This window comes from Babylonia areolata, chromosome 26, assembly GCF_041734735.1.
Source record: "Babylonia areolata isolate BAREFJ2019XMU chromosome 26, ASM4173473v1, whole genome shotgun sequence".
Lineage (NCBI taxonomy): Eukaryota > Metazoa > Mollusca > Gastropoda > Neogastropoda > Buccinidae > Babylonia > Babylonia areolata.
In genome coordinates, this window is record NC_134901.1 from 5,757,966 (window position 1) to 5,783,408 (window position 25,443).

A 25,443-nucleotide genomic window follows, 5' to 3' on the forward strand; every position below is an offset into this window, starting at 1 on the left:
ATGACCATCAGAACAGCAGTTTAGGCTGCTGTTGTCCCGACTATCTCGGCTTGCATTAAGTTTGATTGTGGTGGAGAGTGCTTATATCACAGATTGACATAAGTTTACATTTGGGCCAACAGCAAAGTGAGAGCTGTATTATCAATGGTTTCTCCAGTCAATGGGAAATCATTTACAGCTTAGTCTTTTGTGAAGGACTATGACTCTCAAACTAGGAGGCAAAATTGCACTGGCTCTTTGTGCTGCAGCCTTGTGGGCTAGTTGGCTTTTGGGAACCATCCCAACGCCGACTGTCCTAAAACCCTCTTGGCCGAGAGAGTGGGGATGTAACTTGGGCAAGACACTCTCCACTATAATCAAATTCTAGCCCAAATAGTCGGAACAGCAGTTGCCTCCTCTGCTGTTCTGATGGTCATAGTCGGACTCGACTGACTATCATATATATTCCCACTCTCTCTGCCAAGAGGGCTTTAGGACAGTCTGCAGGTGGGATGGTCCCGAAAGGCCAGCTAGCCCCCAAGGCTGCAGCACTGAGAGCCAGCGCAATCTTACCTCCAAGTTTGAGAGTCCATAGTCCTATACAACGTTTTTGGACAGAATTTGTATGACGTTTAAAAGAAAAGTGTTTACACAGTAATTGGCTTACCTTACTCTCGGTGCTTTTGGGGCATAACAAAATATGAAAAACAAGAGAGGCAAGGCCTTCAAGACTCACTTGTGATACACTTTTTTTTTTTTTAAATCCAAGCTTTTTATGTATTGAGTATAATTTCAAAATGTAATGTTTAAGATGAGAAAGATCAGTTTAAAGCAAATTAAGTCCCCTTGCATTAATTACAGAGTAATTTCCCCCTTTTTTTTTTTTTACTATCTGCACCAAAACGTTTGCAAAAATAAATAAAACTTCCATGCTTAGCAAAAGAAGTTCCTGCTTGAACAAAAAATGATAATAATGACTGCTCTTGTTGTTGGGTCAGAATATCAGATTAAAGTGCCAAGTTTAGAGAATACAAAAAATATGAATATAACAGTAAATGCAGTTTGCATATAATTAGGCTTCTTTTTTTTTTTCTTTTTTTGTGTGTGTTTGTTTCTTTGTTTGTTTGTTTGTTTGTGCCCATCCCAGAGGTGCATATTGTTTTAAACAAGATGACTGGAAAGAAATGAATTTTTCCTATTTTTATGCCTAATTTGGTATCAACTGACAAAGTAGTTGCAGAGAAAATGTCAATGTTAAAGTTTACCACGGACACACAGACACACACACACACACACAGACAACCGAACACCGGGTTAAAACATAGACTCACTTTGTTTACACAAGTGAGTCAAAAACTGATGGATTTTTCTCACATATGTTATTGATAGCTAAATTCTATGTATGCAAATGTGGAATCAATACAGTAAATCCAACATTATAAATGTTCTCAAAAAATCTGAAGTGGGCATATGAAGGAGGCAAACGTAGAGAATAAACTGCTCTTCTCAGATCATCACGTGGATTTCCCCGATCAGTTTAAGAAGTATCTTCAAAACACACATCTTCCGTTCTGCATACCATCTTATTGACTAAGCCGCATTCTTAATCATGTACTCTCTCTCTGTCTCTCTCTGTCTCTCTGTCTGTCTGTCTGTCTGTCTCTCTCTCTCTCTCTCTCTCTCTCTCTCTCTCTATCTCTCTCTCTCTCTCTGTCAACACGCTTTTTTGTTCATGGAATGTCGTACTTTCATATCTATAATTTTTAATGCAAACGCTTCGAGCTCGCTGTCTGGGAGGTGTGATGATGATGATGATGATGATGACTACCGTTGTTGTTGTTGTCATTCAACACACGTACATCCTTCTCTCTCCCCCCCCCCCCCCCCCCCCCCCCCCCCCCCCCCCCGGCCCTACTGTGGAAAACCACGACCGACCTGTACGTGTAGGGTCCACGTTGAGCCAGGATGGGCTTGTCGCCGTTTTTGACGGCCTCTGGGTTGGTAACGTTGAACATGTAGAACTGCATGTAGATGGGCACAGGGGGCGCAACCCACCCGTCCCAGAAGTCACTCCCGTTGGTGATGGTGACGGCCTGTGGATGAGATTGAGAGAAGGAAGGGACAATGCAACAAGTGGGGTCGTGAAAGTGAAAGGAAGTGAAAGAATCTCAGCGTGTGGCATCGAAACCCACACACTCCAGAATTCTCCCCCCCCCCCCTTCTACAAAACCTTGAGTGGTGGTCTGGACGCTTGTCAGTCATGCGGATGAGACGATGAATCGAGGTTGCGTATGCAGAATGCACTTCGCGCACGTAAAAGAACCCAGGGGAACAAAAGAGTTGTCCTTTGCAAATTTCTGTAGTAATATTTAAAGAAATACGCTTGTTAAAGAAAAAAAAAAAAGTTTGACGCTAGACTGTGGCGACGTGCTCTCTCAGGAGAAAGCAGCCCGATTTTAAAACAAACAAGAGAGGCAAGGCCTTCAAGACTCACTTGTGATACACTTTTTTTTTAAAATCCAAGCTTTTTATGTATTGAGTATAATTTCAAAATGTAATGTTTAAGATGAGAAAGATCAGTTTAAAGCAAATTAAGTCCCCTAGCATTAATTACAGAGTAATCTCCCTTTTTTTACTATCTGCACCAAAACGTTTGCAAAATAAATAAACTTCCATGCTTAGCAAAAGAAGTTCCTGTTTGAACAAGAAATGATAATAATGACTGCTCTTGTTGTTGGGTCAGAATATCAGATCAAAGTGCCAAGTTTAGAGAATACAAAAAATATAAATATAACAGTAAATGCAGTTTGCATATCATTAGGCTTCTTTTTTTTGTGCCCATCCCAGAGGTGCAATATTGTTTTAAACAAGATGACTGGAAAGAACTGAATTTTTCCTATTTTTATGCCTAATTTGGTGTCAACTGACAAAGTGGTTGCAGCGAAAATGTCAATGTTAAAGTTTACCACGGACACACACACACACACACACACACACACACACAGACAACCGAACACCGGGTTAAGACATAGACTCACTTTGTTTACACAAGTGAGTCAAAAATCTGATTAATACACACCCACCCCTACCCCCTCCTGCCCCCCCCTTCTCCCCCTCTCCCTCCCGCCCCCTCACCACCTCACCCCCTCTCCCTCCCGCCCCCTCACCCCCTCCTGCCCCCCCTCTCACCCCCTCTCCCTCCTGCCCCCTCACACCCTCACCCCTGCTGAGCTTTCAATTCGGCGAGGGTATTGCAATGATTTCGACCCCGGTATCGTTGCAGTTTTAAGCCGGGGCGTAGATTTTCGTTTTTATCTTTAATTTTTTCTTTAATTTATCTTTTTTTTTTAATTTATATATATATATCTTCCACGTTATCATTAGTGCAGACACTCCAGTGCCTTATACCCGTTCGTGACTATACACGTGCAGAATATAAAACTGAGCGCGTTTAAGATCCCATAATCCAATCCCCTTTCCGTTTTGGTTCTAGAAACACGAACTTACTCAGCATGCGCGCCCTCCACGATCCCGTCTCCCACCCGTCAACAGAATATGGCTGCCTAAAAGACCAGATAAAGATGATCGTACATGTAAAAACCCCTTTTGTATGTGAGAGTGAACATGGGAGTTGCCGCCCACAATCGCAGACGAAATAAAAGCGAACGAGTGATGTTGGGGACAGGCAATAGTCTGGGGAATTCCTCCACACCTGACTGTTCATGACTGTTTTAGCGTAAAAACAAGCCTGAACTTGAGCGGAGAAAATTTTAAGAAAAAAAAACAAAGAGATAATCAATGCTAATTTATGTGAATCTTTCATAGCGAAAAAGGAGCGTGATTCACATCAGCGCAGGACGCGAATGTAACAGCCGAATTTAACCGTCATAAACAAGCGTCACAAGTTGGACGGGGAGTTGGGCGTGGGGATGGGCGGGGGTGGGGGGTGTATGGGGTTGGGGGTGGGGGGCTGATCACAAGATGTAGTGAACTGAATGATTTTTTTTCCCCACTGATAACAATGTCTGTGGCTGAAGAGATGGTTACCACGCAAAGGAGATAGGCTGACCTGATCACAATCAGTTGCAGTGAACTGAATGTAAATTTCCGATTTAAAAAGAATTTCATACAATGTCCGTGGCAAGAAGAAGAAGAAGCAGAAGAGAGAGAGAGAGAGACAGACAGACAGACAGACAGACAATGTTTGGGAAGGGCAGAAGGGAACAGGGGTTTGGGGTCCCCTGGGAGGTCCTCTGAAAACGAAGTATCGCTGCCTACATGGTATGTTAAAAATAAACAACAATCGGTAACGGTCATTTACGTAAAAAGGTCCATGTCTGTGTGAGAGCGCGTGTATGTGCGTAACGGAAACGTGACTGTACGACACAGGAAATAAATAATGATCGCCCCATGGCAGTTAACCCAAAATGACTCCGTGTTTGCAATGCGCTTAGAGCTTGGTGCTCTGGAACGCGGATAGACACTACACACACATACACACACACACACACACACACACACACACACACACACACACACATATATATATATATATATATGATAATCAGTCGTGTCCGACTATGACCATCAGAACAGCAGAGGATGCAACTGCTGTTCCGACTATTTGGGCTAGAATTTGATTATAGTGGAGAGTGTCTTGCTCAAGTACATCCCCACTCTCTCGGCCAAGAGGGTTTTAGGACAGTCGGCGTTAGGATGGTTCCCAAAGGCCAACTAGCCCACAAGGCTGCAGCACAAAGAGCCAGTGCAATTTTGCCTCCTAGTTTGAGAGTCATAGTCCTTCACAAAAGACTAAGCTGTACATGGTTTCCTACATATAGATATACATATAGCACAAACAAACGAAAAAATCAGGAAACTCCACAACCACCGAAAAAAAGGGGGGTGGGGGCAGGGGGGCAGGGGGGGGGGAGAAATAACTTCAACACCAACATCTTGGATCTTGTTCCTGTACAGCATGTCCACCACAGGGATCATGATGCCCCCTACTGTCAGCAGCATCACCCCCGCACAGAACAGCAGACATGTCCGCCTTCTGGAGGATCCGCCGCGTTCGCACATCGCCAGGCTGCTGGGGACAAAACACACAATGCCTTGCTTGATTCTCGGGGCGGAGAGGGAGGGGCAGGAGACGTAAAAGAAGAAAAGGGAGAAGGAGAAGGGAGAGAACAAGAATTGAGAACAATACGAAGAAGTGAGGGAAGAAGAAGAAGAAAGAAAAAGAAGAATTAGTGTAGTGATGGCCTAGAGGTAACGAGTCCGCCTAGGAAGCGAGAGAATATGAGCGCGCTGGTTCGAATCACGGCTCAGCCGTCGATATTTTCTCCCCCTCCACTAGACTTTGAGTGGTGGTCTGGACGCTAGTAATTCGGATGAGACGATAAACCGAGGTCCCGTGTGCAGCATGCACTTAGCGCACGTAAAAGAACCCACAGCAACAAAAGGGTTGTTCCCGGCAAAACTCTGTAGAAAAATCCACTTCGATAGGAAAAACAAATAAAACTGCACGCAGGAAAAAATACAAAAAAATGGGTGGCGCTGTAGTGTAGCGACGCGCTCTCGCTGGGGAGAGCAGCCCGAATTTCATACAGAGAAATCTGTTGTGATAAAAAGAAATACAAATACAAATACAAAGACAAAGAGGAGGAAGAAGATGAGGAGGACGAGGGGGAGGAAGAGGAGGAGGCAGAGGGGGAGGAGAAGGAAAAATCAAATTTGAATATGATCATGAAGAAGAGGAAAGGGATGAAGAAGAATAAAGAGAAACAGAAAGTAAGAATGGAAAGGAAAGCTGAAGCAGGATAAAGAAAACAAGATGACAAGAACAAGATGATGCTTATGGTGATGATGAGGGGGAGGAGGAACGAGGGGGGGGGGGGGCGTGAACAGGGCGAAGAGATACATAAAAAAAAAAACCATAATGAAAAAGGTCACTCACACACACACACACACACACACACACACACACACACACACACACACACACACACACACACGAGGCGCCGTGTGTTCTCTTGGTGGTTGAACGTTTGACTTTTCTATCGCGGTGCTTCCCGACAGTATGTCTTTTTTGACTGAAGAAACCGTAAGTTTGATGAGAAGGCTTTTCACGTGAGACGCTGACAGATTTGTTTTGTTTTATTTTGTTTCGTTTCAGTTCTGGTTAAAAGACAGTCGAATCAGTTAAATGACGGGCGCAATAGCCGAGTGGTTAAAGCGTTGGACTGTCAATCTGAGGGTCCTGGGTTCGAATCACGGTGACGGCGCCTGGTGGGTAAAGGGTGGACATTTTTTTTACGATCTCCCAGGTCAACATATGTGCAGACCTGCTAGTGCCTGAACCCCCTTCGTGTGTATATGCAAGCAGAAGATCAAATACGCACGTTAAAGATCCTGTAATCCATGTCAGGATTCGGTGGGTTATGGAAACAAGAACATACCCAGCATGCACACCCCCGAAAACGGAGTATGGCTGCCTACATGGCGGGGTAAAAACGGTCATACACGTAAAAGCCCACTCGTGTGCATACGAGTGAACGCTGAGAAGAAGAAGAAGAATCAGCTAAATGACTATCAATACAATTTCTCAACAGTCCGGTTCACGTGTTTTACATTCATTTGCCAAATGACATATCAATCAACCTTTTTCTCAAGACAATACAAGACGAGACATGTTTATTTTGGAAAACCCGGTGGTCGTCCAGATTGAAATCGGATTGTTGAGTACTGTTTATTTGTTTGTTGTCAAAGTGCGGCGCCACCCCTTTTTTCCGACCTGCTTGACCTTTGTGTATTCGTTTTACCATGAAAGTGGATTTTCCCAGAGAATTTTGCCTGAGACAATCTTTAATTGCAGTGGGTTATTTTACGTGCTGTAAGTGCATGCTGCACACGAGACCTCTGTGTATCGTCTCATCCAAATGACTCGCGTCCAGTTCACTGCTCATGGTCTAGTGGAGGGGGATACCTCGCGTCCAGTTCACCGCTCATGGTCTAGTGGAGGGGGATGACTCGCGCCCAGTTCACCGTTCATAGTCAAGTGGAGGGGGATACCTCGCGTCCAGTTCACCGCTCATGGTCTAGTGGAGGGGGATACCTCGCGTCCAGTTCACCGCTCATGGTCTAGTGGAGGGGGATACCTCGCGTCCAGTTCACCGCTCATGGTCTAGTGGAGGGGGATGACTCGCGTCCAGTTCACCGCTCATGGTCTAGTGGAGGGGGATGACTCGCGCCCAGTTCACCGCTCATGGTCTAGTGGAGGGGGATGACTCGCGTCCAGTTCACCGCTCATGGTCTAGTGGAGGGGGATACCTCGCGTCCAGTTCACCGCTCATGGTCTAGTGGAGGGGGATGACTCGCGTCCAGTTCACCGCTCATGGTCTAGTGGAGGGGGATGACTCGCGTCCAGTTCACCGCTCATGGTCTAGTGGAGGGGGATGACTCGCGTCCAGTTCACTGCTCATGGTCTAGTATTCACAAAACTGCCCCTTTCTATCTCTGCGGCTGCCTTCACCTCTACACTCCATCTCGCTCACTACGATTGGCTTCGGATCCACTCTGTTTACGCATACCCAGATTCAAACACTCGACTGTTGGCCGCCGTTCTTTCTCTGTTTCTGGACCTTGCGATTGGAATGAACTTCCTCTTTCGCTTCGTCAAGTGTCCACACTCAGCTCTTTCAAGTCTGGCCTTAAAACCCACCTCTTCCCAAAATAGCTTCCCTTGCCTGCCCTTCTTTTTCTTTAGTTTCTACAGTTTTAGAGTTATGCATGCGTGTGAATGACTGGTGCGAAAGCGCTTTGATTTGTCTCTGCACAAGATCCAGCGCTTTTTAAATACCATTATTATTATTATTATTATAGTGGAGGGGGTGGGGCTGGGAGTCGAACCCGCTCGCTCACATCCTTTTTCTTCCCAGTCGAATGCGTTGCCACGGAGTCACCACTCCACACATTCACTTTGACAAAACACATTGGAGTATTTGAATAGGCTGGATTCCTGCAATTTCTCAGTTACCCATCTTGATATCTGTACTTCATGCTGGACCTATCATTAGTCCCGTGACATCTTCAGTGACCAAGTGGTCGGGGGGTGGGTAGAAGAAGCCAACGTGCTCTCAGGAAGGTTTCGAACCATCCTCTGCAAGTTACAGACCCGTAGGATAAAAGGCAAAATGCTATCGCGCTCTTCTATACATTTTTAATCACAGTGATAATGATTCTGATAAAACAGTGGACTGTTTGTCTGCTGACGACTTACGATTTCTTGTGAGAAAAAATAACAAGAACACAACGAGGAAACAAACTGTAGAAAACGAAAAGAGAAGGTGATACAGACACGACGGCAATATTTTTGCGAATAACTGATGAAAAAAAAGGTTTTTGATGCATTATTCCAGAGAAAGAGAGAGAGAGAAATATGTATTCCTCTCTCTTTCTTTATCTGCGCGCGCGCATGTGTGTGTGTGTGTGTGTGTGTGTGTGTGTGTGTGTGTGTGTGTGTGTGTGTTTGTTGGAGACAAAACTGGTATTGTCACATTCAAAATCGTTAGAGATCTGACTTTTACAAAATGTTTTGTCGTTTACAACGTTTGCCAACTATCTCATGCCCATGCATGCGGACAGACATTTGAAGCGCATTGTGACAGAATTTAAGTTTGGTATATCTGATATATACGTTCATTTTAATCGCTATCGACAAACATATGCTCGAATTATCAAATTCCAAACAACCAATTATTTTTCGCAAAATTTACCAACATAAACGTTTATATCTTCAACTCCTTGATTCATCCAAACTTAACCAAACTCAAATTTATACAAAATATTTCTCACGTTTGACACCCAGTTTCTGTTACCTATGTTATCCAGTTCTTGCAACGTTTTGTTAGTCTTCTATGACGGCCTTTGTGTATTCGTTTGAGTTAGTTTTAGCCAATACTTATGCACTTAACTTCAAAAGGCGACGATATTTAGGGTATTTAGCTGTTTCAATGTATACACCTAAATCGTTAGATGTCTGTGGCGATACTCTAAGAAAGTTCTTAAGGTCAAAAAGATGGATTTTCTAACAGTGTGCACCAGCACGGTAAAGGCCCCATATTTCAGCTCCATATTGCACAATGCCGGGGTTGGACTCAGCATCAAATTAAGAAAAGTACACAAGGGACTAGTCGTAACAAAAACAGTTTCTTCATGATGCATAAAAAAATCACTTTTTGCTCAACTGGCTAAGTCTTTACGCGCAAAAGCGAAACTTAAACGTGTAGATAAGTATATACCTACATGTTAAAACTCAATAACTACCGGCATTGTTATTCCATTGTGTCCTTCTTTTTCCCTTTGCATGGTACCCCCCTGTTCTAAACACAGTCATGTTGCATTTGGTCCTATTAACTTTTGATTGTAATGAAGCATTGCTCTCTAGACTATTTTAGTTTGCAGCCCAGTCACTGTTTCTGATATTGGTATGTCATCATCAGCTAGAAGAAGAGTAAAAAAAATTTTTCAAAACTCATTAGGGACATGTCTGGAATTTCACGTGTCAACTCATTAATGAAATAGGGAAACAAAGCAGGACTACAAACATCACCTTGTTTTACCCCAGATGTACGATCAACATAATCCGAGGATGCACTACCAAACCACATGTTTAAGTACATTTGATGAGAGAGAGAGAGAGAGAGAGAGAGAGAGAGAGAGAGATTGACTGATTGATTGATTGATCGAGATGATGGAAGAACTTATTCATGGACAACTAAGAAACGATTGAGGAATGAATCCGAGTACCGAATGAATGAATGAATTGACGAAAAATTCCACAAAACAGACGAATGAATGAACGGATAAAACGTTAAAGCAAAAGAAATTGAGACTCTCTCTCTCTCTCTCTCTCTCTCTCTCTCTCCCAACACAGAAACAAAGATGAACAGATGAATGGATTGTAAATATAAATAGATAACCAATTAGATGAATACATAAATAAACAGATAACGATAATAACGATGATTGAATGATGAAGAAGATGACGAGGATGGTAAATAAAGAAGCAGTTAACATTACCTTTAAATTCCAAACAAAAAATCCTGCGAGACTAATCTGGAAATTTTCGATCAGTTCACTGATTTTCTGTTTCGGTCAACTCCTCTTCCTTCTGCTCCTCTTGCCCTTTGAATGATAAAGCATCCGCTACAGCTTACTATGTATTATAAGAGAAAATATAGAGCCTTATGCAGCACATGTCATGGTCACATGACGCGGGCTGACTTGATTTGCATACTGAGTCGTTAATCATCAAAGCAGGAGATTTCTCAGGTGATGCCCGGAGGCAATGTACATGGGCTGATCCGTCCGTTTTTGTCGATAGCTAGAAATGTGTCCATAATTGTGGCTGTGTTGGCTGCTTTCTAGGGTTTTGTTTTCTGGTTTATGATGGGAGGAGGAATTTTGTTGTATGCTCCGTCACACATACTGGTGATTTTGTTGAAGAACTGAATTTCACATAATTATGAATATTATCGTTTGAAAGGAATGAGAGAAGGTATGACAGACAGATAGACAGGAGCGAGGAAGAGGAAAACGATAAAAGGAAGACTACACCTCTTCCAGTTTAAACTTGTACTGGTATTTCTAGCGGTGTATGAGAGTAGGGGGTGGGGGCGGGGTATGTGAGGGATATGTAAATACTTATGCTTGAACGTGTGCTTGTATGTATGAACATATATGCATTGTGTTTATGTGTGTGTATAGTTTGCTTGGTACATTTTGGTGTGTCTATGTAACTTTCATTCAAAGTGTAGGCCTAAATGTTTAACACGTGATTTGCAAAGCACATGGAGTAGTTTTCTAGACAGAGCGCTATATAAGTAGGCCTACCCATTTATCGTCACAAGAATAATAATAAGAATAATGTTGATAATAATGTTGATTTGTACAGCACTTACCCTTCGGCTTCAAACGCATTGAAGAACACACCTACTGTAAATAAAACACAGGAATATCAGTAATAAAATGTTACATTTTTCTTTAAATCAGTGTAACGTCACTCACGACTCAGTCGCACACCCCTATCGCTTCATCCCCATGATAAGAAGTTAAAAACACAAACTCGCTAAAACAAAAAATAAAATACTTATCTAAAAAAGTGCAACACCACTCGATCATGACTCACACACATCTCCCACATCACCCCGGCCCAGCACCCACTCCTCGATCCACTCAATAACATCGACGCACACACAGATAGACGGTTTGGGGGAGAATAAAATATCTTTACTTGAACAAGTATGTCTTCCCTTTGTCCTTTCTCTCTCTGTGTCTCATAAATGACATAGAACAAATCAAATTGAAAATAACAGATACATAGACGGATGAATCAAAGGCTACAATTACGGAAACATCATCAAAATCATACCAAAAATTGCCACATGAAAATCTTCAAACACACACATGTGTGTGCACACACAGGCATCATACACATGTACTCGAACACACAAGCACATAGACATGCACATGCATAGTTACACTGCGCCTTTTTCCCTGCTAACACAGTGTTGGAGAACAATTAATCAAATTATGTCGGCTTACTAAGATCACATCATATGCTTTGATTTTGCTGGAACTAATTACATTTGTTCCATCAGATATTTTTGAACGCTTTTTTGAAAGATGCTATGGTAGATCTATTTCTGAGATACTCGGGGATTTCATTCCACAGCTTACCACCAGAATAAGTGAGAGAGGACATGAAAAAGTTAGTTCTGGGGCGAGGGGTAAAAACTAATACTCTCGCTACGAATGATGTTTTCCGGGAATTTCCTATAAAGATAGGGCGGTGCAAATTTCTTCATAATTTTGTACATAAAAACACCCTTGTTAAAGCGACATTTAAGATGAAAGGGGAGAATATTTAGTTCAACATAGTGATTTGCTTGAATAGAAGATTTTAGGAGAATGAGCTTAAGGGAACGTCTGTATATACTTTCAACAGGTTTTAAGCCATTTTTACTAGTCCCGTCCCAGCATGTTGATGCATAGTCAATAACAATGATCAGGTTGGAAATATATACATGAAAAAATACTTCACGGGTACGTTGATTAAGGGAATGCTTGATTCTATTGAGCTGAAATACTTTTTTCGATAACTTCTTGCATAAAGCAGATATAATTATCAGATAAGACCAGGAAAGGTTATTGTCAAATATAAGACCTAGTAGCCCATAAGAACTAACTTCCAACAAATAATTGTCAAGTACCTTGAGCCCTTTTAATTTAGATTTGATATTTTGTCGTTTTTGTCTGGTTGTGATTAACATGAATTTGAACTTCTGAGGGTGCATTGCCATGTGGTTCATTTCAGTCCAGGTTATAAGTTTATCAATATCGTTCTGCAACTTAGCACATGCTGTATTGTCATTTGTGTCTCAGTTTGATGGAGTGTTGTATCATCAGCGAAAAGTTCACAAGAGGAGGAAACATGAAGTGGAAGATCATTTATATAAATTGAAAATAAAACAGGCCCTAAAACTGATCCCTGAGGAATACCATGATTAACTGACATAAGAGGGGGCATTTTTGAAGTTTGGATAACCACTTTCAAGCAAAGAAGATATCAGTTCAACTGAATCAAATGATAAGCCACACATGACTAACTTTTTCGAAAGTAGGTTATGATCTATTGTATCAAAGGCTTTTGCAAAATCGACAAAAACAGACCCAGTGAATAAGTTATTATTAATGCTTAAATGCCATTCCTCCACAAGATTAGTCAGTGTAGTATGACAGGAATAATCTTTTTCAAAAGCCGCTTTGATTGGGGTGAAATAAATCATATTTGTTGAAATGTGACTGAAGATTTAGTTTGATATGTTTTTCGAGAGGTTTGGATAATGTGGATAATATTGATATAAGTCAATAGTTAGTAGGGTCAGATGGATCACCATATTTAAAGACAAGTAACACTTCAGCATTTTTAACTCTCTCCATACGAACGGCGAAAGAGACGACGTTAACAGCGTTTCATCCCAACTACCATCATCAAAATATTGCAAGCGGAAGGCTTTTATACTGAAGAGGTGAATGTTGACAAAGAATACCACAATTCTGACGACGGAAGCTTAAGGTTGGGTCATTCAGACACCCACAGGACATCCGAGGGGTGTATGTAGAGGAGAAGAGAGGACTGGCCGTACTGAGTGAGTTAAAAGCCTGTTGATAGGAGCGTTTCTTGATGCAGAGGTTATAGATATACGTGATGTGTTCAGAGATGATAGGTGCTGCTTTCTTCAAAATTTTACTATCGATACCATCTAAACCTCGGGATCTGGACTGTTTTAATGAGCTTAATTCTTTGAAAACATCATGTACACTAATGTATACTAGCTGAAAGTTAGAATGAATTCTTTTAGTGTTACAAATAAAAACATTTGAACAATTGAAGTCATTGGACTCGAGCTCGGTGTTATCGACCCTCACAGTTCTTTCTGCGACAGTCGTAAAGTGTACATTTAGATTTTCAGATGACATCTCTTTTCCAGAAGGAGTAAATGTAACTTTTTTTCCCAGACAGTTGGTTGACAAATGGATTTTGTATCTCTTTTAGATATTATTGAATCGCTAAAATATTTCTTTTGGCAACCCGTTTCATTGGTGTTAATTTATTTCTCTGTTTCTTGAATTTCTCATCTTTTCCTGTAGTTTGTTTGTTTGTTTATTTTGTATTTTGTTTTATTGTGTGTGATTTTTTTTTTATAATAGTTTACGAGCCTTTACTTCAATATTTATATCTTCTGTCAACCACGGGGCTTTATCATCATGTCTAACGCGTCAGTTTAGTCCTTAAGGGAACATGTTTGTTAAAGGCGGAAAGAAAGTACCTAAACCATGTCGCAAGCGCACTGTCAGGGTCGGTACACTGGTAGTAGTAGTAGGCCTCCTTCGGTCATGGCTGACCATGGATAGAGTATATCCGACCTAATGTCTAACTGGGCTGTCTGCTTGGACCAAGCAGCGTTGCCTGTGACTGTAGAGACCGATGCGAGAGAGACAGTCTCTGTCGCAGCGATCACATGTGTAAGCTGATGCTGGTCTGTCGGCTGCCGTCCCTTTTCTGCGAGCTCGCTTTTCTGCTGCAGCAGCTGACAGTTTGTCCTCACCAATCCGTAGCTGATTCTTGAGAGTGCTTCTCCATCTGTTGCGCTCATCTGCAAGGTCCTCCCACGACTCAGTGTTGATCTTAAGTGCCTTCATGTCGCGTTTGCAAACGTCTTTGTATCTCAGCTGTGGGCGGCCTATGCTTCTCTGCCCCGTGGCGAGCTCTCCATGAAGGATGTCAGCGCGAGTCAGGACTTCGGTGTTTGTCACCTTTTCTTGTCAGGAGATGCCGAGTATGCGCCGTAGGCTTCTCAGGTGGAAGGCATTGAGCCTTTTCTCCTGACGAGTATGTGTGGTCCACGCCTCACCGCCATACAGCAAAGTGCTGAGGACGCAGGCGTTGTATACAGCCATCCTTGTCTTCGTGGTCAGCTTGGGATTTGTCCACACTCTTTGTGTGAGGCGGGCTAGCGTTGTGGCTGCCTTCCCGATCCTCTTGTCGATCTCGGTGTCAAGGGAGAGGTTGTCGGTGATGGTGAACCCAAGGTAAGTGAATTGATGCCGATGGCTTCAAGCTCGTAGTCATCAATGGTGATGGCTGGTGGAGATGGCGTGTCTTGGCCAAGGACATTTGTCTTCTTGAGACTGATGGTCAGACCGAAATCTTTGCAGGCCTGGGAGAAGCGGTCCATTAGTGACTGCAAGTCCCGCTGGGTGTGGGTCACAACTGCGGCATCGTCAGCAAAGAGCATGTCTCTGATGAGAGCTTCGCGGACTTTTGTCCTTGCTCTGAGGCGGGCGAGAATGAAGAGCCTGCCATCTGATCTGGTCCGCAGGTAGATCCCTTCTTGCGCTGTGCTGAACGCATGTCTCAGGAGAAGAGCAAAGAAGATTCCAAATAGGGTGGGGATGAGGACACAGCCTTGTTTGACACCGCTGCGTACGTCGAAGGGCTTGGAGAGGTTACTATTAAACTGCACTGTCCCTTTCATGTTGGAGTGGAAGGACTCAATCAAGCTGTGCAGTTTGGGGGGGGCAGCCGATCTTTCGAAGAGCCCTGAAAAGGCCGTCTCTGCTGACTAGGTCAAAGGCCTTGGTGAGGTCAATGAATGCGACATACAGGGGCATCCTCTGCTCTCTGCACTTCTGGATTTTGCAAAGGGAGAAGATCATGTCTACCGTGGATCTCTCTGCTCGGAAACCGCACTGTGATTCCGGGTAAATGCGTTCGGCCAGTTTCTGCAGGCGAATTAGGAGGACCCGAACGTAGGCTTTGCCTATAATGCTGAGAAGTGAGATGCCTCTGTATTTGTTGCAGTTGCTCCTTTCACCTTTGTTTTTGTAGAGGGTGATAATCTTGGCGTTCCTCATGTCCTGCTGTACAACTCCCTCATTCCAGCACTGAGAGAGGACGGTGTGCAGAGGATGCAGAAGAGTAGTCTTGCAGTGTTTAATGAGGTCTGGGGGAATTCCGTCACTGCCAGGTGCCTTGCCTGATGTCAGGCTGTTAATGGCCTTGCTGAGTTCGTCCTCAGTTGGCTCTGCGTCAAGTTCTTCCATGACCGGCATGCACTTGATGGCATCGAGGGCTGAGATGGACACCATGTTTTCTGTGGAGTAGAGGTCGGAGGTGTCAAACTTACTCCATACCTTAGTAGCAGCTCCATGAGGTGCGCAAACTGGGCTTTATTGTACTGAGGCATCTTCAAGGCCGATTGCTACTGCTAGTGTTTCTTCTTTTCTTTGAAATCCTTCATATACCTCAGCATATGCAAAAGCAGCTGCATTTTCCCATGTGGACTTGCCTGTTCTGTAACCACCTTGATTTGAAGGGAGAATGTGCCTGTGTTCAAGATCCCTTGCAAGTTTCCTGGCTATCATGCGTTCCATGAGCTTTCCAGCAATGTTTTGCATCGTTAAGATTCGGTAGCCGCTTACCTGACGATGGTCCTTTCCTGGTTTTGGTATGGGTTTTAAGAAGCTGTGTGTCCAGTCCTCCGGCACATGTCCATTCGGAATGTGGAAACTGTTTTGATACAGATTTAAAAGTTTGCTCGGCGTCTGTCCTCTTCCGGTAGCTCCTTGATGTCTGAGTAGTGAAACGTTTGTCTGGGCCAGGAGCCGATTCTTTCTTGCATGGCGACAGAACAATCTCTAGCGAAAATCCGTCAGTCTTTGTGTTCATATGATTGCGTTTAATTTGAAATTTTATCAAATACCCTGCTTAGCAATAGCTACTGCCCTCTACTTGAATTATACGGTGTGCAATGGAAATAAGGAAGAAATCGATTTTCGTTATTAGTAAGGGGTGGAGATTGTCATTAATTTGTTCCACGTGTTTTACGTCCTCCGCCTTTTACAGTAACAGAAAAAAAAATTGTGGCGTAGTCGATAGCAAAAGGCCGCAAGTTAAAACATTACAACTTGGTTCCCCCCAAAAGAACGAATTAACATCATCTTCAGTGCAAGTAATGTCGCACGTTAGCATCCTAAATTCCTGGAGCTGGATTTAGGATCCCACTGGCAACACGTTATTCAAGGACAAGCACCGAGACTGCCATTTGTATAGTTAAGGTAGGGATACACATAATTATGCACCTCCCTAATACGCTTACTAGAAACCAACATGAGCCATCACTCTATCAACAAATTTCTGATTGGTCATTTGAGTCTTCGAATGGAACACATTAGCGAATCTTCCAAGAGAAAATTAGCTTGGAATCACTGTTTATATTCATAATGAAAGGGAAAAACAATGAGTAAAAATTATCTGTAGATGCAATTGCCCATCAAAACAGTGGTGGAGGGAACAGGGAAGACATACCCAGGGATATTTTTCTAAGGATCTGGCAATGATCATTTTTTGGAACTGACAACGTCTCTCGTTCTGATCCAGCAGTGCAACAAATTAAGGGACAGAAAGTAGTGCCAGGACTTGTTTGAATCAGAACAGGTTAGATCTGATTGCCTTCTCTTCTTTCTGTAAGGTGAATGGAACGTTAAAACAACTGCATAGTTGCAAGGCTTCCCAATTGCCGGATTTTCATATACTGTTAATATCATTCGATATAATTTTGTAAAATGATTTTGAAAGATCAGGTCTTTCATGTATTCATGTTTTTGATTGGCACAAAACCTTTACATTATCAGGGGAAAATGAATAACTTTTCAACCCACGGTAGACAAACAATTCGATAGTTTGAATAGATATCACTCTGTTCTTGTCCCTGGCCCCCTAGTTGTCATGCTGTCATATTGTTCCATACACAATGTTCTATGAATGTTAATAGATGATTTATTCCATAATACTAATAATGTAGTGCATATTTAACTTGTGTTATAATTGCGTTTTAAGGGAAGGTAAAAGCAGGACCAGTGCAAGAAACAAAACAAAAAATAACCACAGACACACTCACACACACTCACACACACTCACGCACACACACACACACACACACACACACACACACACACACCACAACAACAACAACAACAACAACAAAAACCCATGCATTCATTCTGTGGCATAAAGAGGAAAATACAGTGTGTTAATTCAGTAAATAATTTGTCATCACTGGAATGCTCAGACTATTCAGGACATTTTTGGTCCTGTTAGTACCTTGATCTCAAAGGTGACCAAACACCAAGGTATATAATATATAGACACACACACACACACACACACACACACACACATCTGCTTATGACAACTCAAGTCCATTGCAATGATGCAATGATTGCAAAAATGTTTCAAAAGTGGATGACTTATTGACAGACATCCAGAGGAAGGCAATTACAGACAGTAGGAGCTTGATACTGAAAGGCCTTTTGATCAACAGTCAATGATGCAGTGATGGCCAAATTGACCAATGCAGTGTATCAATCCTGCTCCTGATCAGCACACTGATCAGTCAGTCTATCCAAACTCAAAATCACTTCTTTTTTTTCAATTCACCATGTGTTCATATTTATTTCTGATGAGAGAGATTGGAATGATTCACAACAACTACTGAATCATGTATTTACAGTCTTGACTTTTTTCTTCTTTTTTTTAAATGGGAAAAACCTCAAACTCAGTTTTGAGCAACATCTATGTGACAGTGATGGTGATGATTTTTTAAATGAATGATGATGCTACACATGCAAGAAAGATTAGAGATCTCAAATGAGCCAGTTAAAAACAGAATCAGTCCTGGAATCTATAAACTGATCAAAGCTCAAAAATGTCTAAATGATTTATCTGGGGTATTCTTCATTTGTGGGCTGCAACTCCCACGTTCACTGGTATGCATGAGTGGGCTTTTACAAGTAAGACTATTTTGTACCCCTGCCATGTAGGTAGCCATACTCTGTTTTTGGGGGGTATATTGCATTCTTTTTGCAGGAATTCTTTCTTTCAGAGGCAGAGAAAGACAGACTGACAAAGGAGATTGTGGGTTGAAACCAAGATGCAGTTACATGATGAAAGAGAACATGCAGAAGAAAATCCTGTTGAAGACTGTTCAGCAGAACAGACTTACTCTTCAAAAGAACTGACCTCAAGTGCAGCTGAAGATGAACAAGAACGGTTGGTCACTTGTGTGTGTGTGCGTGCATGTGTGTGTGTGTGAGGGGTGATGGTAGGCAGGTGTTTAGGGATTCAAGGGAGTAACCAGAGGACTTGTTTGTGTTACTGTTTAGAAATATATTCAAACATATATTTTTTCAATTCTTGCCTTCTAAGTAATGTTTTTCAATGTTTCATTTATTCTATTTTGTGTCATCAGTGAATTATTAAGGCCCATCTGGATTTTTTTCAAGCCATAATAGAATAGATTGTTCATCTGAACATTGGTTCCAGATGGACATGGTGTGATGCTGCAAAATTGTTAAAACTGAGTTCCCGTGCAGGGAGCCACCACAGATATGTTACCTCAGTAACCTCTTGAGTTCACCTTGGTTCAAGCTTGTGCTTGAACAAAGACAGAGTGAGAGAGAGAGACAAGACTGTACTAGTCTTGAAGCATGACAGATCTTAGAGGTGGTAAGAAACTGTCAGGCAACAGTTAGCTCAGTTTTAACATTACATGTTTTTCTCCCCCTCTGCCATTTACTGCTGATGAAGTGTAAAGTCTTCAAGCACCTGATGTAAAGAAAGCATATTCTGTGTGTTACTGAAAACCTACATCAATGGAGGAATCCATGAGGCCAACTCATATTACTTGTGAGTATAGCGATTTTTGTCCATATAGTATGAATTTAACATCATGTGTTTGTGTGTGGTTTATTTGCACTTTTCACTAATCTCAATTCAGTATGCTTTTTGATTAACACTGTAAAGAAAATCCTTGTATGTTGCAGTGCCTTAAGTATGCGCAAAAGGGTGCGCGCTGGGCGAAGAATGAGCACTAGAGAACAAATCAACAACATGAAAAAACGGCAACGCATGAATTTCAGTCAGAAACACAGCCAGCCATATCTACACTTCATCTGGGCTGGAATTGCTGTAACAGCAGCTGCCTGCTATCTGTTCCATCGCTTATATCTGAGTACTGGCTAAGGTTTGAGTAATAATGTCTTTCCCTTTTTTTTTCCCCCCTTCTCTTCTGGACATTTGAGCTGCCTAGCTTTGGTCATTGAAAAACTCAAAATCAGAAAATACAGGGACACAAGTTCGGGCATCAAATATTATGTCAAAAATGTTTTCAAGAATAAGTATGTACAGGGCATGTTTACTTCGCATCACAATACATGTACATACAAGGAGTGTAACTTAGGTTTTAAAGTCAGTAACTGAGTAAGTCATCCATGAACAGACAATATTTCTGATGGACAACATGCTTCCCTGTGTATGTTAGAGAAAAAAAGCAAGAAAAAAAAAGCAGTGGATGATACAAAAAACAAAAAAAAAGAGCTATAGTTGTTTGCTTACAATTTATTTCTAACATTTTCAGTGTTGCATTCTTTTCAGAAAGATCAGTCGGATTATTGATAGTCGGAACAAACCTATTTTTTCTGTTATTTCTGTATGAAGTAAAAATTCAGTCTCTCTGTCTGCATCAGAACAGTATGCTGTGTTCCAAGCATTGGCAGAAAGGTGTACTGGGGCACATCAGATTATGATTATGTGCCTGATCAACTCTTCTGTTCTGCAAGCTGCTTCAGCTGGCTGGTTTTTCTTTACACTGAGAATTATATTTTACCATCACATTCCTGTCAGTTTCTGGCTTTATAGTGGAAGTTGAAATTTGGCTATGGGTACCTTCAGTACATTTTCCCTATGTATTATTAAGGAATGAATTGTTATGAAATACCATTGTGTAAATGATTAATATCATACATTAAAGTAACATGCTTCAACCAATTCAGTTTCTCTAGCTTTGCATCCATGAACGGGTGGGGTGGCTGAATGTAAGAGCACTGGATTTTCAGCCAAGTTACCTGAGTGTGATCCCTGATTTTGGCAAATATGGCAGGTTTAAGGGTAGAGCTTTTTCCGATCTGACAAACCTGCCAGTGCCTGAACCCCTTCCATGTGTATATGCTTGCTGAAGATCGAATGCACACATTAAAAATCTTGTCATCCATGTCAGCATTCAGCGAGTCATGGAAACAAGAACATACCCAGCATGCACATTCCCCAAAACGACAGTCATACACATAAAAGCCCACTTGTTTATAAGAGACAATGTGGGAGTTGCAGCCCTCAAACACAGAAGAAGAAACGTCAACATGTATTTTGAGTTTTGTCTTTCATCCGTTTCAGTTTTATGCATGCGTGTGAATTTCGGATGTGCAAGCATTATATCTCTGCACAAGATTCAGCACGATATAAATACATTTATTATTACATAGGGCTGTACTCTATCCTTTCTTCATCATCCAGGAAACCAAACCAGAATACTTGACACCTGTAGTTCATCAGAAAATTTGAGCAACTCTAACTTATCAGTGAAGTGGATGACTCTCAAAGTTCTGTTTCCAATCTTCCCTATTGAGCCGACAATGGGTTAGACCTGACCAGGAGCAACAACAAAAATATCAAAGTGGATTTTTCTACATAATTTTATCAGATACAATCCTTTGGTCACCATGGATTCTGATACATGTGCTAAGTACATGCTACACACAGGATCTTGGTTCATTCATTCAAGATCTGTGGAGGGCAAGAAAATACTGGCAAGTGCCTGATTTGATCCCACCCCTTCAGATTCTCTTGCTTCCTAGTCAGATGTCTTAGCACTAGGCCACAACTCTACATTATTCAGATTGCATTTTATAGTAGTTTTTAGTGTTACTCAAGGCAAGGGAGGATGCTTTTTCTATTTACACATATCTTTTATTTATTATCAGTGTTGAGTCTGAATAAACAGTTTGTGTGTGAAGTTGGAATCTAACAGCGGTGACATTCTATGAGAAATGGCCAATATTGATGTGTCCATTTTAGACACATTGCAAACCAGAGCTTCTGATAAAGCACATTGCCATTCTGATGCCTTAGCATGGGAAGGATGTACGCATGCTCATCGAGCAGGTCCCTGACTTTCTACAGATTTCTATAACATATAAAGAGTGGAAATAATCAGTTGGAGCTAGAACACAAGAAGAGTGAAAATACTCAATTGGAGCTATAACACACAGAAAGAGTGAAAATAATCTGTTGGAGCTGGTCTCATCCTGGTATCATGTCATGAAGAAGAGTTCTTTCCCTTCAATTGTCCCCAGAAACTGGAAGGTATGAGTGCCTGTGTTTAGCAATGCAGAATTGATTAGAATGTGCATTAAGTGATAGGATGATACTGATACTTATTCATCACCTATCCTTGGGCAGAGACCAAGTTTGAAGTGCTCTGCAGTCATCTGAACAGCAGGCTGCCTACCTGGGTGGAATTGACTGAGAACTGCTTTTGGGCACACATCATTCATTTCCTGTGCCATTCAGTCTGTTTTCATTCATGCATACACAGACATGAAACCATTCAACTGTATTACTGTTGTTGTTTTTTTACCCTGTGTTAAGTTATAGGCATCCATACTGTTTTCATGAGGATGCACACTGGGTATGTTCTGGTTTCCATAACCTACAGAACACTGACATGGAAAATGCAATTTCTAACATACATATATAATCTTCTGCATGTGCATTATACACACAGCAGGTTCAAGCATGAGCAGGTCTGTACACATGGGCCTGATAGACTGGAAAAATCTCCACACTTAACCCATCAGGTGTGCTGAACCATGAGGTTGAACTCAGCAAACTTGAGTTGTCTTTGAAGGAGAGGCAGTGTATGCCTGCAGTCTCATCCCTTATGGACTTCACAGATATGACATTGGTGACTGTTTGAAGCAACTCTGGGACCCCCAAGAATCAGAAGCCCTGGATTTTTTTTTTAATTCCCATTTTATTCTATAAGCTCTGGTCAGTATGCAATTGTTTCTCCAAAATGCATTTATTGTGGGCAATGTAAAAATGAACTTCCCCCCTATATAGTGCCCAGTTCTGGGTTCCACCACTACTCTGCACTATCCTAAGTGTCCCACAGGACTAGACCCCATGCCTGAATCAGTGAATGTATGCATACATGCACATCCTGTGCCTTGAAAAGTGTGCAGTCTACTTCTTTGAGGCTGGAACATTCCTTCTCCCTCCCCGATTCAACCAGTTTCATATGTGTGTGCTGCCAATTTCTTGCACTTAAGGGGGGACTTGGCGTGCATTTTTGATGAAAAATCACCAGAAAATGTGTTTTGGGGTTATTGTAAATTTTGAAAGAATAATATATCTACAAACACTTTTTGGATGTCTTTTGCTTTAATTTTGCATAAAAGTGTGTGTAATTGTACTTTTTTTAATGTAGGTGGCCTCAAATATTTATCGGAAATCGAAGTCGAATCACAAAAATCGCTATCTTCAGACCCTAGCAACCTCCACTTTCGTTTTACCAACTGAGGTGTGTGACCGCTCGTTTGAAAGCTAAACATACGCTCTTTCCGGTCAACCTAATTTCATATGCAAACAACCTCAGTGCGAGAGCTCCGCGAAGCACGAAATGGCTCACCCAACAACAGTGTATAAACCGATGATTGGGCCTAAGCTGTCACGAGGGTAAATCCATGATTCTGATTGGCCGAAACTCCAGTCATCCGCCATCTTTGTTCATAGCGTCTGTTTCGAAGTGAGCTAACTAGGACATTCATTTTGTCAGTTTTAGGCACAGTTTTGCGTTTTTACAATGCCAAGAAAGTTTGGAACGAAGTTTAGAGTACTCCATAAGTTTGGTACAAAGAAGAGAAAAGGGAAATGTGGAAAAACCAGCCTCCAATCACAGCAAACTGAGGTCGAATCGACAACCTGTGAGCCGACTCCATCAACGTCGTCTGCTATGGAATACCTGTCCTCTACTTCAAAGAAAAGAAAAGGACTTTTTCTCAAAAAAAGAAGGCAGTGTCTGATTCTAGTGAAGAAGTAGATGAGTCTGGACCCAGCAAAAAACAAAGACTGGAAGAGGAAGCTGTAGAAGAAGTGAGAAGCGACGATCTCAACATCATCATGAACCTGAGCTGCCTTCAGTGTCTCATCAATTCCAGTGGTGCATTGTGTCCAGAATGCAAAGAACCGGTAAGTCGATCGTTGATTTCTTTGTTTATTTTTCATTTTCTTTATCATTCATACTTCTTCCTGGTCCTTGTGAAGTGTGAGAGGAGAGAATTAGATTGTGGTGTGAGGGGGTGAGTGGGGGGCTGTGTGTGTGTCGTGGGGTGTGTGTGAGAGGTTATGTGTTTATTCAATCAATGTGTGTGTGTTCCAGGTTGTGTTTATTCAGTGTGTGTGTGTGTGTGTGTGTGTGTGTGGCTGTGAGTGTGTTCAGTGTATTAGTGTGTGTTTCAGGTTATGTGTTTATTCATAGTGTGTTTGTGTGTGTGATTATTCTGTGTGTTTGAATATGTTTCAGGTTATGGGTTTGTTCATTGTGTATGTGTATGAGATGTGTATATTCCATGTGTGTGTTTCAGGTTATGTGTTTGTTCAGTGTGTGTGTGTGTAAGACTGCTTGTACAGATGTGTGTATATGTTACAAATGTATGAAGCTGTGCAAAAAAAAGTGTACTGTAATGTATCATGTGTTTCAGAGCCTGAGGGTGACTGAGGGAGGTCAACAAAGGGTCCTCGGCCCTGCTGGATGTGATGCTGGAACTGGAGCTTGTGGGAGGAAGCACTCTGAGTGACTTTGTTTTGAAAGAGGACACTGCCAGGGTGGTGAAATCCAGCAGAAAATCATCAGAAAAGGAGAAAGAGAAGAGAAAGAAAATAGAGATGGTGCGATGCATGGAACGCCAGGAAAGACAAGAAAGAGAAGGGGAGGTGTATGGGCCTGGGCAGTTCTGAGTGTTTGATTTCCAATGCCACATAGAAAAAACTGTACAGAATGTCTTGACAAGGTATCATACTTGATAATTATTGGAAAAAGATAGTAATACTATTGAAAATTGTTCCTTTCATTTGTCCACATTAAATTCTATCTTTGGAGTCAAATTTCTCAAAACGACTTTTTATTCCATACGTATGTACTGCCCTCCTTTACTGTACAAGTTCTACAACAGCTATTGCCTTGAAATTTTGCATATAGATGGAAAAATGGCTTCTGAGTGCAATGAAACCATTAGAAAGATTGGATCTTGGACAGTTTTAGTGTTATATTAGGTTAAAAATAATTATTTACATTTGTCAATTTTCTCCAAAGTCTTGGCGATGGTATTTACATTTATGTACATTTATACATACTAATTTATGTCTATTGCACTCTTCTATTCATGTCCTTTGTATTGATTATGATTTTAGCTTCAATACTACCTAACTTTGCAAACTGTAGAGGAGGAGCAGACGTACTCGTTTTCGACAGCACAAAAACAAGAAAAAAAATCATAAAATTATTTCTATGTAACATGAACATTTGAAACTTTGTATTCTAGCTCCAAATCCACTTTGCTGTCTGTGTGCAAAATTTCATGGCAATAGCTTTAGTAGAAGTCGAGATACAAAAATACTAGAAAAATGCACGCCAAGTCCCCCCTTAATAAAATGTAGAAATGTCGTGATTTTTTTCTGTTGGATGTGAGTTATAACATCTAAGATGCTGCAGACTGGGTCTGAGGATGAAGGGGAGTCTAATTCAGTCAGATGATCGCAAAGAACAATCTACATTTCAGTGTGTAAATGTATGGAGCATGCATGTTCTTGGTGTGGATGTAGTGTTGTACTTTATTTGGGGAAAGGAGGTTGGGGTATCTCTGTATAGTTGAATATTGATTTCTCGGGGGTGGAATTTGGGTATCTTTTTACTCCACATTTACTCTTCAGTCTCTAAGATC

At 41.7% G+C, this 25,443-nt stretch overlaps 1 protein-coding gene across 2 annotated transcripts in view; it reads right to left on the minus strand.

Annotated features, from left to right (window-relative positions):
- LOC143300555 (lysosome membrane protein 2-like) overlaps positions 1–10,142 on the minus strand; it is a 34,234-nt gene extending 24,092 nt beyond the window's left edge. Inside the window, exons 1-3 of one of the 2 annotated variants that reach the window (XM_076614309.1) lie at positions 10,063–10,142; positions 4,933–5,068; positions 1,915–2,072 (exon numbers count right to left, since the gene is read on the minus strand). In XM_076614309.1, the coding sequence (XP_076470424.1) occupies positions 1,915–2,072; positions 4,933–5,061 (287 nt within the window). In that variant the 5' untranslated portion in view covers positions 5,062–5,068; positions 10,063–10,142. Of the gene's footprint in view, positions 1–1,914; positions 2,073–4,932; positions 5,072–10,062 lie in introns of both variants that reach the window. The other variant, XM_076614308.1, reaches the window with a different exon arrangement.
- Between the last annotated feature and the right edge of the window lie 15,301 nt (positions 10,143–25,443).